We start from the raw sequence: 18,601 nt of genomic DNA on the forward strand, positions 1-18,601 counted from the left end.
ACCGTGGCCCATGCACTGTACCCATTTCCCTTCCTGTCCTCTCCATCCCTCAAGCTGACGCAAAATCCCAGACACCTTCCCCCCCTCCCCCACCCCCACCCGGTCCCCAGCACCTCGCCCCCTCCTGCCATGGCTTCAGGCACAGAGACCGTGCACTATATCCACCTTCACAATTCCAGCCAGTCGGTGCTGGAAGCTCTCCGCACGCAACGGCGCGAGGGGCTCTTCTGCGACGTAACTGTGCGGATACATGATGCCTCCCTGCGTGCCCACGCCTGTGTGCTGGCAGCTGGCAGCCCCTTCTTCCAGGACAAGCTGTTGCTGGGGCACTCTGAAATCTCCGTGCCACCGCTGGTGCCTGCTGAAACTGTGAAGCAGCTTGTGGATTTCATGTACAGCGGCTCGCTTGTTGTGCTGCAGTCACAGGCGCTCTGCATCCTCACAGCCGCCAGCATCCTGCAGATAAAGACGGTCATTGATGAATGCACCCAGATCATCTCTCAGAGGAAGGCAGGGGCGGCGAGTGCGGCCGCAGCAGCGGCTGCAGGTGGAGGGATGCTTGGAGGAGTTCTTCCTAAACAAGAAGAACGTGGTGGCAGTAAAGGGAGGGAGAGTGGCGCCGGCGCGAGCTGTTCTGGTGGTGGCACAAATTACCCAAACTTCTCTAATTTCATGGCTGACTGTGGAGCTAACAACATGGGTGGAGGGCTTGGCAGCGCCAGTGTTAGTGTTAGCGAGAGCGGCCCCGGCCCCATGGAGCAAGCTAACAGTGTGAGTCTGATGGCGCTGGGCGATATGGGCCCCGGTTCCATGTGCAGCGCCGATGGCCTCGGCTCTGGAGCCAGCACAATGCTCATGAAGCAGAGCGCCAGCTGTACTCAGGATGTCAGGTACAAGCTCAGAGACCTGCTGGCCCAGAGTGCTAACGGAGCGAGCACCAACAGCACAGGGAACCTCTCGGCAAGCTGCAGCTCCGGCGTAGGCAGCGTCGACAGCATCGGCAGGGACAGCCTCCGTGGCAACACAACTGACCTCTCAGATGACTTGGTGGGGATGGACAGATACAGTGAGGAGGAAGACTTGGACGGCAGAGAGCGGGGAAGAGATGGAGACAGAGACAGGGGGGCGGGACACAGCCGCAAGCAGAGGCAGCCGCTAAGACTCCAGGTAGGGGGATAAGGCGAAGGGTTGCCATGGTTACAGCTTTCAGGCATGCAGAGCTGCAAAGCTTCGCTTTTCATTCCTTTTCAGCTCTTCTCACACTGCATTGGCGCATATTGCTGAGATGTTTCTGCACTTTACAGACAAAGAAGCTTTTCAATTAACTTCCTCAGTATTTGGCTGATTGATATTCTATGGACTTCTGCATAGCTGCTGTAGGTCACTAAATCTGGAACAGCTATGGATTTCATTGCTGTTCTTCAGTCTCCTGCCACACAGTTGTGTTTTTACTGTTTATTCACTGAATCTCTCCTCTTTGAAACTGAAATGGGTCTGTTCCGTAGGTGCTGGGAGGAGAGGGAGTGGTGGTGAAAGACGAAGGCGTGCAGAACACAGAGGGCGCTGTCTACACCTTGGACGATGGAAGACAAGATGGAGAGCAGGAGGCCTCGCAGGAACCCATGGCAGGATTTGGACAGGTGGGTTCAAATGAGAAGATAAAGGTCTCTCATGAAAAAGAGTTCCTGGCAGATGGAATAATTTAAACCAAACAATCTGCTACACTAAGTACTATGTTTCCACAACTGTTTTAAGGATTTTGAAGCTCTCAACTTTGGCCCCCTGGGCCTGAAATTTTTTAGGAAGTACAGTTTAAATGATGAGATTAAGGTAGTGGGCAGTTAGGCCGTTTGTGTTGCTGCAGGTAGTAAAGCTAAATGTGTAAAGCTACTGCTGAAAAGTCCTTTTCCTGAACACAAAGGTGAGAGTGACCACAGGACCAACAAGGCAGTCATAGAGGAGGAACAAAGAAAAGATGTTTAATATGATGTTTTCACCTGAATCTGGTGAATTTTGTTTTCAGAATAACTAAAAGTCGCTGTGAAAGGAAGAAGTCTGATTCTGGAACATGTTTAAAAAAACATTTTTTTACATGGGGAGATGGGAACCGTTCTTGACAATTCAAGGAGTTGATGGAGACACAGATCTTATAAAGATGCGGTGTTGATTTGAATCAGAATGTGGATTCTGGGTCATGTCTTTAATTTGTTTTAGATGGTAAAATGAGTTTTTCCCAGATGTTCATTTGAGATCGTCTCCAACAAATACACTGGTTTTGATGAAAGCTGTCTGTCTTGCACATGATAGACCATTAGGGTCTGGATCTGTTCCAATGATCTGCACCTTCAAAAAGGATTTGTGATCCTAAAGTTGTTGTATTATAAGAAATATGTCTACAAATGAGCAACAGTGTTGGAAAACCAAATGTTCTCTCATGTTAGATTTATATATTCGGCATCCTACTTTTTCTTTAAGCTTTTTTTTTTCTCGTGTCCTTGGATTTCTATGTGCAACGTGGGTTTAAAAGTACACCTGGTACTGCTAGTAGGGATTACAAACACAAAGGTTTGTGTACCAGTGTACATAAAAACACACAATAAATTATTAATTTCTTGCAGAAGAAAACTCTTAGATGTCTCGAGAGATTTGGGAATTTAGAGTAATTTCAGGGGCATATTTTGCCAAAACTGTTGCCTTCAACTTTTGAAGGGAATGATTCTATTTGTGCCAAATATCTTGAACAGAAAGAAGATGAAAAGGAAAAAATGTGGTGGATTTATGCCGCAGTCTGCTATATTATGCACAATGTGAACATCTGCCGTGCCGACAGGATCCAGCTTTGACTGTCAGCTTTCTAAAAAGTGATGTTCAATATATTGGAATTGGGCATGCATTAATTCACTGCAGCTGTCTCTGTAAAAAGTGACATTTTTTAATGTAAATCAAGGCATGTGATGACCATGGCATTGTTTATTCTGAAGTGTAAGAATGTCGCAGTCTAGGCTTTTTCTTTCTTTCTTTCTCTCTCCCAATCAGTCATTTAATATGGAGTGTACCAAGTCCTCATCTGGTATCTCTATTTTCCACCTTTTTTTTTTTCTCTTTTTTTTTACACTTGCACAGGGCACACTGCCAGCACATTAAAGTCAATTCAGTGTATATGCTCTACTATTGAACAGCTCTGCAATGCATTAAGAAATGCCTACCTTCAATACACGTTGGTCCTTTTCTTTTAGTTTTACATAAAACAAAATAAACAGATTTTAAAAACCATATGCAAGAGTAATAATAATAATTTATTTATATAACACGTGAAGTAGAAGAATTTAATATAAAGTGCTAAGGAAAAATAAAATTTCTGTATCCATAGAAACACTTAATCTGAAATATCAAATGCAAATAAACATACAATCAGATATAGTTAAATTAATTCTATAAGTTTTAAGATTAGCAAAGTGGACTTTGTAATGTCAACAGGCAAACTGCTTCATGAATGAGGAACATGGTAGGCAAAGGCTCTAAAACTTGCTGAGTTCTTAGTTCTGGGGACACAGATCAGGCCAGATTCCTGTGACTACAGCACACAAGAAGGCACATAAGGCTCAGCGAGCTAGGTGGATACATGACCAGTTATATGGTGTGTGTGTGTGTATATGTATGTATGTGTGTATATATATATATGTATATGTGTGTGTGTGTCACAAACACTATTCTGTACTATTAAATACATCCCTACTGAAGACTTGAAAGCCCCCCCCCCCCCCCCCCCCCCCCCCCCCCCCCACACACACACACTGTATATTTGGCAAATGGTAGCCTTCGGGTTAGAGATGTGGCTATGGGATTGGCAGGTCATTGTTTGATCCCCTGACAAGCTGGATAAATGTGATTGGAGGAGGTGAGAACCCCACTTGTCTCACTGTCAGTAGCACCAAAACGGTGCCTTTGACCAAGGACCTTAATTGTGGAATTGCTGTCAGTTTGCATTCATTGTAAAGCACTTCAAGTATCTCTTCGTGGATGGAAAACCCCCATTACAAAGTGGTGTGTTTGCTGTTTCACGCTGTGAAGAGCAGATTCAGACTTGTGTAACTCTGCAAAAATTCCTTAAAATCTCCCCTCTTGCCTGTGCTTTCTGGATTTGCTTCCTAAAGAGTAACAGTAGATGGTCTGATAGATAGTAGTTAGACCTGTGACTAAGTGCACAGTTTATTCCTGCCTTGCCAGCAGCATTTAGATTTCCACACCCTGAACACAAGACAAGTTCATAAGATTCTCCTAGAAGCAGTCGTATTAACCCTTTGTTTTGCGGTATTGAACAGACATGTAGCTCGACTGGTTGAACTGCACTGAGTCAGACTTTATGTTTGTAACCATGGAAATGCGATCGGGTCAGGTATAGTTCAGAAATGCAAATATTCAAGACCAGAATTGGCTCGACGTAAGAAAAGTCTGTTGCTCTCCAAACATTCTACCACCTTTAGGTAGCATTTTGTTTTACCACATAGTAGACACTGTGAGGTCCAAATGGCTTCCAGTTACAGGAGCTAAACATTTAACATCTGGCTCAAGGGCACATTAACAAGACTTCTGTATGTGTGTATCAAGGGTAGACCTGAATATGTGACTTAAACGACACGTTGCACGGGATACATGACAACTCGGACTTTGGCAATTAGAGGTCATGTATCACTCTGCCTCTGTTTGTGAATGTTATTACATATGACAAATGTTTCATAATGTGCAATCTCAGTCACATTTCGAAGCACTTACAAAATGTTAAACATGAGTAAGACATCATGAAGATCTGTTATTTGTGTGGCTGCCTGTTGTCATTTTTTGTTCCTGTAACACAAAAAGCTGTTAAATTGTTGTACGGTGACTGTTGCTTCACAGAATCAAAAAGTCAACCCTTGATTTACTGTAATACTTTAAATATGTTTCATAATGATGCTAATTAGGATATGACAACGTTAGCATTTCCATTTTATAGGGCTGCAACAAACTATTATTTAGATCGATGAATCTGATGTGGTTTCGACACGATTAATTGGATTAGCGGGGAATTTTTTAAAAAATGTGCCGGGGAAACAATTTTTCTCTCCTTCCATCACTTTATTTAACAACAGAACATTATTTGAAAACTTAAAATACTTGAAAATCAACAAATCATCAAATGTCCCTTGGCTGTTGAAATATAAAATAATAAAGAATAAAACAGTTTATAATAAAGAACAAACATAATTATTTCAAATGGCATTGCTTTATCAAAGTGCTGAGTTGCCATAAAACATTGAAACACATAAATGATATAAAATATATGTGAGCAATTAGCATAACCAGTTAACCATGAAACCTAAATCAAAAACTGTAGCCTGACAAATTATATGTGCAACATTCTCTGTATAACTTGTAAACTGTGGTCATTTCACAATGACACATGTGACTCATGTCTCTTTCTCTAAAATTGTACTGTAGCATTATTAGTTATTATACTACTATTATTGTTATTATTAATATATAAATAAAAATAAATGCTGAGCTGTGGAATAAACTCTGAGCCATTAATTATTATGCAGAAAACAAATGCACAAACATGCTGAAATGCCAGCAGCTTAATGCTGACTTTAACATTGAAAACGCCATAGACATGCTAACACGTTAGCATCAGCGTTAGCATAAAATACATTTATCAACTGTTTCAGAAGACCATAACAGGTCAGTTTAACATAAAAAGGTAAATGTTCCTCACAGACATATGCTCTTTAGGGTTTTAGTGGAGAAAAAGTAAGATAAAGCGAAATAAAACAAATGAAACCAACAAAGCAGCAGCTCGAAGCACTCCTTCATTGGTTCAAGATTCAAAGCAAAGCTCGGTTGATTATATGGAAGAAACGAAACATTTGTGGTAAAACAAAGTTATTTAGCAACTAATCGATGACTAAATTAGTTGAGAACTATTTTAATAATCGATTATTAAATTTGTTGTTTCATCTCTGCCATTTTACAAATGCCAGTTCCAGTGACACGGATGCTTTTTATGTTAAAATATGTCTGATGAGTCATTGTACCAACAACGTTATCACACAATATTCTGATATTAATGACCACAACGCCAGTGTGTCCTATATTTTTAATGGTGCCATTCTGCTTCGTTCCTTCAAAATACAAGCAACACTCCTCTTTATCTCTTGAAGTAACCGTTCAGTTGACACAAAGGTATGTGGTGTGTTTGGCCATGATCCAGTACACAGGTGCATTAGTATATGCAGCTGGAGAAGGCTGAGGACACGCCCCCTTTTACCTGGCTGAAGCAGGTAGCTAGCTACTTTCAAGATGTGAGGATGGACCAGGCGTCTTCCTGTGGTTGTCATCCAGGACCCACGGCTGTGCATTAGTGTGATGGGTGCTGTAATCTTCAGAATATGTTTAAGAAACAAAAAGCAATATTGGTTCAAGGTGGCGAATGCAAATGGTAACTGGTAGCCTGAGGTCTTACCATCACTAAACGGCCGACGATACCCATAGGAAGATTCAAAACTGTATATTTACTACGTTTGTGTTTGTCTTCCAGGATTTCTATGACGAGCAGGGGGTGTTTTCAGAGAGCTTTTGGCCTCAGAGCGAGCCTCCTCAGGCCATGTCTTTTAATCCCAGAGGACGAGTCAACAAACCTCTGACTCCACCTCCAACCACTCAGTCCATCAACAACCAGGTCAGTGCGCTCAGGCGACTTGAATTCATTTCAATTTTTATTTAATTTTATATAGCGCCAAATCTTGCTGCCTGCACTGTAATATGATAAGTTCACACATATCCCTGGGTGTGATTAACCAAAGACAACCTCTTCAGACCTTAGCCCCTCTGCGTGGCTGCGAACCCGCACACCTGCCAAATGATTGAGGGTGCAAAAGGCTGTGATTTGTCTCTTTTCTGTTTTCACTCCTTCCTCTCCTGTCATATTTTAAAAGTTTTTGCAGTGCGCATGCTGATTACATTTTGATCTTTGATCATATATGTTTGGCAGAAAAGTAGAGAAGCTTGAATCTTCGACTGGACTGGGTTGCTTGACGTGAGGACGTTTCGCTTCAAATCACAGAAGCTTCCTCAGCTAAAATTCTTGCTCTGGTGGTCTGACTTCTGTCTTGCCTCTTGTAGAGAAGAATAATCAAGAAGTCACAAAAGCTGGAGTTTTAAACCTAACCAGACCCTTCCTACCGAGAGGCAGACTGCTATAGGCTGGTGACTAAACAATAGCTCTAATTAGCACCTATTGTGCTCTAGTTAGCACCCTCCTAATGACAGGGCAGCTGTCCCTCTCCTGATGGCTCCCTTGACGACTCTGCTGATGACGTGAATGACTCATCACCATGAACAAAAGACTGAAACTGCTTTGACCTGAGTACCCCATTGTAAACAGGGGATAAAGCGTGTCTCAGACCCCCTCCCCGGTTAAGGCTGGGTTTCAAATGTTTCACAAAGAATGCCTCCTTGACCCCTCTCTCAAACCATTTCTTCTCTCTGGCTAATATTTTAACTTCTTGTCCTCAAACGTGTGGTTAGTGTCTTTAAGGTGGAGATGAACTGCAGACTGAGGTCCACTGGTGCCCTCTCTGCAGTGCTGGTATAGCCTTTTGTGTAAAGGTTGCTTAGTCTCACCTATGTAGTGTTCGTTACAGTTTTCCTGACAACGGATAGAATACACTACATTGCTCTGTTTGTAACTAGGGATCCTGTCCTTAGGGTGAACTAATTTCTGTCTCAAGGTGTTAACCGGTTTAAAGTAAACTGGGATTTTGTGCTGTCTGAAGATCCTCAGTAGTTTTTCCCCTACTCCTGCTAAATAAGGGAGAGACACTCCTCTTCTTCTTGTCTCCGTCTCCTGTCTATCTGGTCTCTTTGTTCTCTGGGACTTCTGCACTTTGTCCAGGGACCATCGTGGGTACCCACATACTGTGAGGGCTTTCCGGACAAGTTGTTGGTCTTTAGCCCTTCCCTCTGCAGTTGTGGGCACCTGTAGGGCTCTGTGTTGAAGCGTCCTGATCACCCCGAGCTTGTGTTCAAGGGGGTGATGCAAGCGGTGGGGATGCAGGTGAACAACGAAGTCACATCAAAAGACACAATTGTTTCATCTGCCTCCAGCAGCAGGTCCTTGATCTTGCTCACAAAATCTTGTGTGTTCTGCCCAAAATCCACAAACAGGACGTGCCACTCAGGCCTATTGTATGTAGCACAGATTCCATCACGTACAATGTGGCCAAGCACCTCAAGTGGATTTTGGCTCCTCTAGTGGGTAACTCAGAACACCATGTGGAGAACACACAAGATTTGTGAACAAGATCAAGGACCTGCAGCTGGAGGCAGATGAAACAATTGTGTCTTTTGATGTGACTTCGTTGTTCACCTGCATCCCCACCGCTGAGGCCATCTCAGCGGTGAGGCAGAGACTGCTGGAGGATGTGTCTCTACTTGAAAGGACCAAACTCACACCAGACCACATCTGCCAGCTCTTGGAGATCTGTCTTAACACCACGTATTTCCTGTTTAGGGGGAATTACTACAGGCAGATTCATGGCTGTGCGATGGGGTCTCACACTGACCAATATCTACTCTTCGGCTCAAACCACCCCCTTGAACACAAGCTCGGGGTGATCAGGACACTTCAACACAGAGCCCTACAGGTGCCCACAACTGCAGAGGGAAGACTAAAGAAGGGCTAAAGAACAACAACTTGTCCAGAAAGCCCTCACAGTATGTGGGTACCCATGGTGGTCCCTGGACAAAGTGCAGAAGTCCCAGAGAACAAAGAGACCAGATAGACAGGAGACGGAGACAAGAAGAAGAGTGTCTCTCCCTTATTTAGCAGGAGTAGGGGAAAAACTACAGAGGATCTTCAGACAGCACAAAATCCCAGTTTACTTTAAACCGGTTAACACCTTGAGACAGAAATTAGTTCACCCTAAGGACAGGATCCCTAGTTACAGAGCAATGTAGTGTATTCTATCAGATGTCAGGAAAACTGTAACGAACACTACATAGGTGAGACTAAGCAACCTTTACACAAAAGGCTATACCAGCACCGCAGAGAGGGCGCCAGTGGACCTCAGTCTGCAGTTCATCTCCACCTTAAAGACACTAACCACACGTTTGAGGACAAGGAAGTTAAAATATTAGCCAGAGAGAAGAAATGGTTTGAGAGAGGGGTCAAGGAGGCATTCGTTGTGAAACGTTTGAAACCCGGCCTTAACCGGGGAGGGGGTCTGAGACACGCTTTATCCCCTGTTTACAATGGGGTACTCAGGTCAAAGCAGTTTCAGTCTTTTGTTCATGGTAATGAGTCATTCACGTCATCAGCAGAGTCGTCAAGGGAGCCATCAGGAGAGGGACAGCTGCCCTGTCATTAGGAGGTGCTAACTAGAGCACAATAGGTGCTAATTAGAGCTATTGTTTAGTCACCAGCCTATAGCAGTCTGCCTCTTGGTAGGAGGGATCTGGTTAGGTTTAAAACTCCAGCTTTTGTGACTTCTTGATTATTCTTCTCTACAAGTGGCAAGACAGAAGTCAGACCACCAGAGCAAGAACTTTAGCTGAGGAAGCTTCTGTGATTTGAAGCGAAACGTCCTCACGTCAAGCAACCCAGTCCAGTCGAAGATTCAAGCTTCTCTTCTATGGAAACCACCTGGACAACTGAGAGCCTACACAGAAACTTTGGCAGAAAAGTCTGCAAATATGACCAACTTTACAACAAGGAGTCAGGAAAAAGACGCTCAAATGACCCACAATTCATGAAGGGAAATTCTGTGTACAACCCCTGGCAAAAATTATGGACTCACCGGCCTCGGAGGATGTTCATTCAGTTGTTTAATTTTGTAGAAAAAAAAGCAGATCACAGACATGACAGAAAACTAAAGTCATTTCAAATGGCAACTTTCTGGCTTTAAGAAATCAGGAAAAAAAATTGTGGCAGTCAGTAACGGTTACTTTTTTAGACCAAGCAGAGGGAAAAAAACATGGAATCACTCAATTCTGAGGAAAAAATTATGGAATCATGAAAAACAAAAGAACGCTCCAACACATCACTAGTATTTTGTTGCACCACCTCTGGCTTTTATAACAGCTTGCAGTCTCTGAGGCATGGACTTAATGAGTGACAAACAGTACTCTTCATCAATCTGGCTCCAACTTTCTCTGATTGCTGTTGCCAGATCAGCTTTGCAGGTTGGAACCTTGTCATGGACCATTTTCTTCAACTTCCACCAAAGATTTTCAATTGGATTAAGATCCGGACTATTTGCAGGCCATGACATTGACCCTATGTGTCTTTTTGCAAGGAATGTTTTCACAGTTTTTGCTCTATGGCAAGATGCATTATCATCTTGAAAAATGATTTCATCATCCCCCAACATCCTTTCAATTGATGGGATAAGAAAAGTGTCCAAAATATCAACGTAAACTTGTGCATTTATTGATGATGTAATGACAGCCATCTCCCAAGTGCCTTTACCTGACATGCAGCCCCATATCATCAATGACTGTGGAAATTTACATGTTCTCTTCAGGCAGTCATCTTTATAAATCTCATTGGAACGGCACCAAACAAAAGTTCCAGCATCATCACCTTGCCCAATGCAGATTTGAGATTCATCACTGAATATGGCTTTCATCCAGTCATCCACAGTCCATGATTGCTTTTCCTTAGCCCATTGTAACCTTATTTTTTAATTTATTTTTTTTTCTGTTTAGGTCTTAATGATGGCTTTCGTTTAGCTTTTCTGTATGTAAATCCCATTTCCTTTAGGCGGTTTGTTACAGTTCGGTCACAGACGTTGACTCCAGTTTCCTCCCATTCGTTCCTCATTTGTTTTGTTGTGCATTTTCGATTTTTGAGACATATTGCTTTAAGTTTTCTGTCTTGACGCTTTGATGTCTTCCTTGGTCTACCAATATGTTTGCCTTTAACACCCTTCCCATGTTGTTTGTATTTGGTCCAGAGTTTAGACACAGCTGACTGTGAACAACCAACATCTTTTGTAACATTGCGTGATGATTTACCCTCTTTTAAGAGTTTGATAATCCTCTCCTTTGTTTCAATTGACATCTCTCGTGTTGGAGCCATGATTCATGTCAGTCCACTTGGGTGCAACAGCTCTCCAAGGTGTGATCACTCCTCTTTAGATGCAGACTAACGAGCAGATCTGATTTGATGCAGATGTTAGTTTTGGGGATGAAAATTTACAGGGTGATTCCATAATTTTTTCCTCAGAATTGAGTGAGTCCATATTTTTTTCCCTCTGCTTGGTCTAAAAAAGTAACCGTTGCTGACTGCCACAATTATTTTTCCTGATTTCTTATAGTGTTTCTTAAAGCCAGAAAGTTGCCATTTGAAATGACTTTAGTTTTATGTCATGTCTGTGATCTACTTTTTTTTTCTACAAAATTAAACAACTGAACATCCTCTGAGGCCGGTGATTCCATAATTATTGCCAGGGGTTGTACCAGATTGTTGGTTTGGAGGTTGATGATTGTATAAAGTAACGTAGCTCATCGAGGGACAAATTAATCCGGAAAAAGCCACTGTTCCTGCAGTAAATTGCATATTGACATGACAGAGAAGTTTAAAAGCGTCATGCACACGTCAACGTCATTGCATGGCCACGGACTTACAGATTTGGAGAAGCATAAATCAGGCTTTAGGATTTTAAGGTACCACTCCGCAGCTAACTTAGAAAAAAGAGTGACTCAACTAAATGTAATCTTTTTAATGCACATAATGTCTGGTACTTATTTAAGGCAGGCATTTATTTTTTTGAGATGAAGTTTTGAGTCGGTCATTAAATGAGGCAAAAAACAAATAGTGACTGCAAATCAAAATGAGCATTTTCACGACACTGAAAGTTTCAAGGAAAATGTAAAAAAACAAAATGTGTAAAACCTTTTCAAACTACTCAAGCAGCACATTTGTTTGATCTACTGACCATTTATGACCGTCTATGTTGCTAATACTCATATTTTTGAAAAAAAAATCAATATTGAATGCTGGAGACAGCAATTTTGGTACTTGAAAGATGTTTCCCTCATGAAGATAAGTGGAGATTGCAAACTTTCCAATAATCCTCCACTTGCCTGTTTTTTGTTGTGTTTTTAAAGCTAATTAAGTTAAGTAAAGATCTTTATATGACATGAAGCAAGCTTTATTATGGACTGAAAAAGATACTCTAATCAGAATTTTCTGCAGTTTCTGTCTTTGAGGAATAAAATCATGAAAGGGGGCTCTGGTACATTTTCCAAACTTGAAGGTCCACATTTCTTCCACAGCTTCTTTTCCAGTACCCAGTGAGCCAGTCGCAGCAAGCTCCGTTCTATGTGGGCGGACCCATGAGTGGAATTGACACCATGGCAGGAACAGAGCCTAGTCAGCAAGCTCCGCCCCCAGCACCCATGACCCCCGCTCCACCTCCAGTAACCTCTTCCTGCTCTGCAGGCCCCTCCCCTTCCTCCCAGGGATCTGAGACCTCATTTGACTGCACACACTGTGGGAAATCTTTACGTTCCAGGAAGAACTACAGCAAGCACATGTTCATCCACTCTGGTAAGCCGTGCCGCCAGTCCTACTCTGCAGATCTGGGGCCTCATGTACAAAGCATACGTACGCACAAAACCTGGAGTACGCCCATCTCCACGTCCACGTGTAGATGTATCAAAAGTGACTTGAGTGTGGAAATGTGTGGTGCGTCACGCAAAAATCCAGGCTGGCGTACGTGCGTTTCTACAGCTATTGTGCCATCTCCAACACGTACACATGATGCAGGGAACCGTTAATAGTGTGAAAACATGAAGTCATCAGAGTGATGTGCACATCAGAGACACACTGATTAACATTTAACACACCCACGTGTTTGCAATTATACAGATGGATCTAAAAACATGCGTGCGCAAAGTGATGCGTAAAATGGCACTAACAGTGGCTGGGTTAGCATGGTTAGAGGACCTTGCAAATGGTGCAATCCAACGTGAGCGCGTATTCAGGGAACGTGAGGATTTCATTACAGATGACGATAATTGGCTCATAAGCCGATTTAGATTACCGAGGCCACTGTTACTAGAGTTGTGCACAGAACTCTGGCCGGCCCAGAGCTCAATACGGCGAGGACCCAGGGGTTATCTGTGCCCACACAGGCGCTGACCACGCTGGGCGTCCTGGCATCAGGGGCATTCCACCGTGAGCTGGCCGATCGGTCAGGCGTGTGCCAGTCAACCTTGAGCCGAGCCACGTCAGCTCCAGGTACATTCCAACATTACAGCACATTCTGCAGCAGAGACGGCTTCCCGAATGTAACAGGAGCTGTTAACTGCACACACATTGCTATAAAGGCACCATCACATGATGAATTTGTTTGTGTTAAAATAGTTTATTCGTGTAATTGTTGCGAACGAAAACCAGCACGGACACATTTGTGCATTCAAATATGTTTTTATTATTATCAGTGTCTTTTTTTTATTTTTGCTTGGTGAGCTGCAGAGCTTCTTAACAGGCTTCCTGTGTTCAGTATTTGTCAAACACGTGTGTAAGTTGTGATGTCACACTGTCAGCGGAGGCGTGCCTAACCTTTTTAACATCAGTGTGTGCACGCTGTTCTGCTTGTCGGACTCACGCACTCACTCTGTAGCTCCCACAAACATTTTTCCAGTTTCATGATTAATACTGAATAAACTGTCCCTATGTGTTTTCTCATCATTTCCACTCATCTATAGTATAATTTATTTTCTGTGTTCATGTTGTCTGATTTGACGTCATGGGGAATCTCTGCTCCAAGGGCCTATTTACATGAAATTGCATATTTAAATAGGGCGTGACCAGGGAGGAGTTTGGTTCCACGCTCAATTCCACATTCAGTGGGATGTACAAATGGGACATCCATGGATTCATGCCTACACACATCTGAATATATTTGTGCTTACTCCAGTTTCAGGGTTTTGGCATACGCCAACTTTTAGTAGAAAGTCCACGTTAGTCATGAGGACCCTGGTATTGGCAAAAACAGCCCAATATTAAGCAAGAATGAAATTTGTGATCATACTCGTCCCACTCAGGACCGTCTGAGTACTTGTTCTGGGTTGGGAGCAGAGGACTTCTGGGTAGCCGGGTACTCTGTTGGAAAACAATAGTTTGTCCCCTGTGAGTCGGCGGCAGGTTTGGATCTCCATATGAAGAAATTGATGTATGTTGGGGTTTTGTTAATAAGTGAGTAAAATTTTAATGTTGCCCTGTGACAGACTGGTGTCCTGTCCACCCTATGACTGCTGGGATAGGCTCCAACCCCTCCATGACCCTTTACTGGAATAAGGGGTTATAGAAAATGTATGAATGAATGAATTTAAATGTTTGGGGTCAGCAGTAATGGAAAATGTCTCTGGATTGTTGTCATGTAGAGACCTGAGCTTAAAGACAAACCTTTACATTTTGTAGATGTGTCCCTTCATTAGCACAACGTAGTGGTCTTCACGGGGTTCTTGTTGCCATGTATAGAAGGCTGCTATGGTCCCAAAAACGATCGCCAGACAGTGATTTGGATTTGTTTTGTTTATCTTGCTTTTTTTGTGACGAGCCACACTGAGTGCTTTAAGCTGAATTTTTCAGTTGTTACTACGGTGTCTTTTCAGACAACCAAAGGAGAACTGTTTTTGCCATTTCTGTCTCCAGCCAGTGTTATGTGGCACAAACTCGGCTGCTGTCCGCATCACTTTCTGCAGACATTTGTTCATGAAGTCATCTCACACGATCCATTGGTGCCATTAAAACTCCTCAATAAATCCTGCTCACACCAGATACCTGTGCTGCTAAATGCAAAGTGTCAATAAAAACAAATGTAGAAAACTCAGTAATTTCTGTGAGGTTTTTCAGACGGCAGCAGCATGTTTAGTCACTGCTGAGTCAGGGTTGCCCAGCTGGTGCCCAGCGAGCCACGTTTGGCCCAACCTCCTTTTGTGTGGACGTACTTTATCAGGGTGTCTGGAGTTAAACTTTGATAAACAGAGTGACACATCCTGCTGAGGGCCCTGCTATACTTCTAAAAGACTGACACCATCTGTTTTGTTCCTCCAGGTCAGAAACCTCATCAGTGCTCCATCTGCTGGCGCTCCTTCTCCCTGCGTGACTACCTCCTCAAACACATGGTGGTGCACACCGGCGTCAGGGCCTTCCAGTGCTCCATGTGCGGCAAGCGCTTCACCCAGAAAAGCTCGCTCAACGTGCACATGCGCACTCACCGGGCCGAGCGCACCTTCCAGTGCAACGTGTGCCACCGGGCCTTCACTCACCGCACCTTGCTGGAGCGCCACGCCCTGCAGCACACCCACCACACGCCCCAGAGTCAGGGGCGTGGGGCTGATATGACCTCACCTACCAAGCACAGTCCTCCAGCTTTGGCAGGGCCCTCAGGTATGGCTGGTGCGGCTGGCATGGTCGGCAGCATGGCCAACATGCCCAGCCATGGCACCTCCACTTAGAGAGAGGGGAAGTGAGGGTGGCACACCCATTCCTTGAACCGGCACTTACTTGGTCCCAGCAGCCTGGTAGGGGCGGTACTTACTGGTTCCTTTGATTTTAAAACTTAGCTACACCTTCTATCAGGGTTCCTACACAGGACTGGAAAGTCCTGAAAAATTCTGTAAATTTTTAGGAGAGTTGGAGTTGCACAATAAGCTCGGATATATTTGAGAAAACCTATCGTGTGTAGTTGTAGCCCTGCCATCATTTATTGTGTTGTTGCTGTGAGGCATCATCATAAGCTGTAGATTGATATCGCTAACAGTCATGTTGAAAATCCAGCCCAGATTTTTCTGGTCCCCCCCCCCCCTTTGCATTTTAAAGTAGACATTGTGATTGTGTAGGAACCCTGTTTCATAGCTACCAGAGAGTCACCAAAGAGGCTGGGAACACAGAGCAGGTTTGGGGCGGGATGATAGGCGTGAAAGGGCTTGTCTGTGGAGTTGGAGCAGGGTGGGGCTATAAGGAGATACATGTGTGATGGGAAGAAAGGGTTGAATGTGGGAGAGGGGTGGGCAGGGGTTCACTGTCAATTCATTTAATTCAAGTGGAAATTGGAAATTTTAAAAAATTTGTATTGAACCCAAAACAGCAAATTTCCCTTTTGTAGCCCAACTATTTTTTAAAAAAGGGGACAAACTGTTGAGAGTGAATACTGTGGCCTTCACAGAATTAAACAAAGCTGCAGTGAATAATTGTGTATTAATCCATTATTAAAATAATCGACAACACTAAAAAATGTCAAGGTGGTTCTGCTGTTTTTAAAATGGAAGATCAGTTGCTGCCTCAAAAGTCAAATCAACTTCAGAATAAGTTTTGTTTCAAGGCAAAAGGTTAATTTATCTTAAATTACGTTATTAACCTTTGTGTTGAAATGAAACTTATTTAGAAGTTGCATTTACTGACCTTTTTAAGGCAACAGAAACAGAACCACCTTGATTTTTTTTTTTTTTTTTTTTTTTACAAGAAACTATTTTACTAATTGATTAGTTTTTGAGGCTTGTTAGGTTTTTTTAATCTGAATTCTCAGAATTTAGCTTCTTAAACATGAATATTTTCTGGTTTGTTTGCCTTCTTTATTTCTTAGTGATAATAAACAGAATATCTTTGGGTTACGGACAAAACATGTTTAAGGTTATCATCGTCTTGGGTTTTGGGAAACTCTTATTGATGAATGTGAAAATTGTTAGTTCCAGCCTTAGTGCCCCCTCCCCGGACCACGGGAGTCCTTTTGACATTAATAAATGTACTTAGTGTTATGATTGTAATGAAACATGTTGTCCTGCATACATGAAAATGGAAGATTAATGACAAAACCACAATGTGGACAAATTTGTTTTAATTTTGTGTCACATAATGATGTAAAAAAAAAAATTGTAAGTGTAAATTTAAAACATTGTCTATATTTCTGCCTGCCAGATCCAGATGAGTCGTTTGATCTGGATCAGTTTGAGCACATTGGCAGGTAGGAGTGCGTAGATCAGGAATATAAACCAACATCTACCCTGCGAGTCCATTAAAAATGGAGTACAACAGGACATAACAGTTTAACAAAGTGATATAAATGGTTTTGCTATTAATTATGCACATTTGATTAGGGATGGGAATAGAGAAGATTTTCTCTATCATTGCCACTATCGACACTGATTATCAGTCCAATTCCCTCATCTATTCTTGATGGCTTTTTTTTGTTATTGTTGTTGTTAAATTGTTTTTATTCACTTATTTAGTTTGAACAAAAGAAAAAGGGGGGTAAAAAAAAAAAGAAAAGAGAAAAACACACAGAACCCCCAGTCCAGACAGAAAAAACTTGATGGCTTTTCTGTGTGGAAAAACATAGGCCTACACAGATTTTCATCAATGTTGTAGCTGTTTCTGTTGTTGCTAGATGCAGACTTTGGTGTCATGATGCCAGATGTGACATCACAACATGAATGTTTTTTTCCAACGTGGAAGTGTCAGAATAACATGGGAGGAATTATCACTTGCGTGGGCGTTCCCTGGAGGTTACCATTACTTTATGTAGATGCTGATGCTCTGTAATGGCTCCCCAAAGGCGGGTCTATAATGGCATTATGGATCCAGTATTTTTGTTCTACTCTGAACTGGTGTTTTGTTTTTTTTTAATGTTGTATCATTGCAGTGTGGCTGTACCCAGTTCAGCAACAGCACCCACTGAGCCTTCCGTCAGACTTGTCGCCCAAGGATTTCTGAAGGCAGCTTGACATACGTTGGTTGGTTACAAATTAAGCCAACGTGGGGGAATACACTCCCAGGCAGCTGTATTTTTGTATAAATGTAATATATTTGGCGATTTCTTTTCTCATATATTTTGTAAACGTTAGCAAGAAGTAAACACTTAAATCTAAAAACCCTGTTTTGATAACCAGGTATTACCTCTGAGGCAATTTGCAGGACATCATACAGAGATGTTAGCAAGCTAACTAGTGATACAAGAGTCACCGTTTACTGAAACACATCATTCAAACTTTGACTTTATCAGGCACAGAGGAGAAGCTTAGTGACTTTGTTTGGTACTCCATCCTTTATAATCGATTGTTAAACATATGCACAGTAACCATGAGCTAGCCACGCCCCGGGAACGCCCATCAGGTGACAAATCCAAGCCACTTGTCACTCTCATTTATAGCTAATCTGACTTTAGGGTGAGTGGATGTTCTATGTTTGAGTGATAGTGGATATTGTTTATAGTGTAAATGATGAGCATAATTTTTTTTCTCCAGTGGGTCTTATGGTTGATTATGGCCCCTCCTCCTATGGTTAGCAGCCCTTGGTTTGGTTTGTCTGAGGCGTACGATTCTGATGGATTGAAATACGAGGTCTATTAGAAAAGTATCCGACCTTATTATTTTTTTCAAAAACCATATGGATTTGAATCACGTGTGATTACATCAGACATGCTTGAACCCTCGTGGGCATGCAAGAGTTTTTTCACGCCTGTCGGTTACGTCATTCGCCTGTGGGCAGTCTTTGAGTGAGGAGTGGCCCACCCTCTCGTCGATTCCCCCCCCCCCTCATTGTTTAGGAATGGCT

General features: G+C 42.7%; 1 protein-coding gene across 1 annotated transcript; it reads left to right on the forward strand.

Annotated features, from left to right (window-relative positions):
• Positions 1–15,627, forward strand: zbtb45 (zinc finger and BTB domain containing 45). The gene is made up of 5 exons (XM_034187906.1): positions 1–1,167; positions 1,506–1,640; positions 6,575–6,715; positions 12,316–12,589; positions 15,104–15,627. The coding sequence occupies exons 1-5, from the start codon at positions 130–132 to the stop codon at positions 15,505–15,507; spliced, it is 1,992 nt and encodes a 663-aa protein (XP_034043797.1). The 5' UTR covers positions 1–129; the 3' UTR covers positions 15,508–15,627.
• The last annotated feature ends 2,974 nt before the right edge of the window (positions 15,628–18,601 follow it).

Source organism: Thalassophryne amazonica, chromosome 15, assembly GCF_902500255.1.
Source record: "Thalassophryne amazonica chromosome 15, fThaAma1.1, whole genome shotgun sequence".
In the NCBI taxonomy this organism is placed as follows: Eukaryota; Metazoa; Chordata; class Actinopteri; order Batrachoidiformes; family Batrachoididae; genus Thalassophryne; species Thalassophryne amazonica.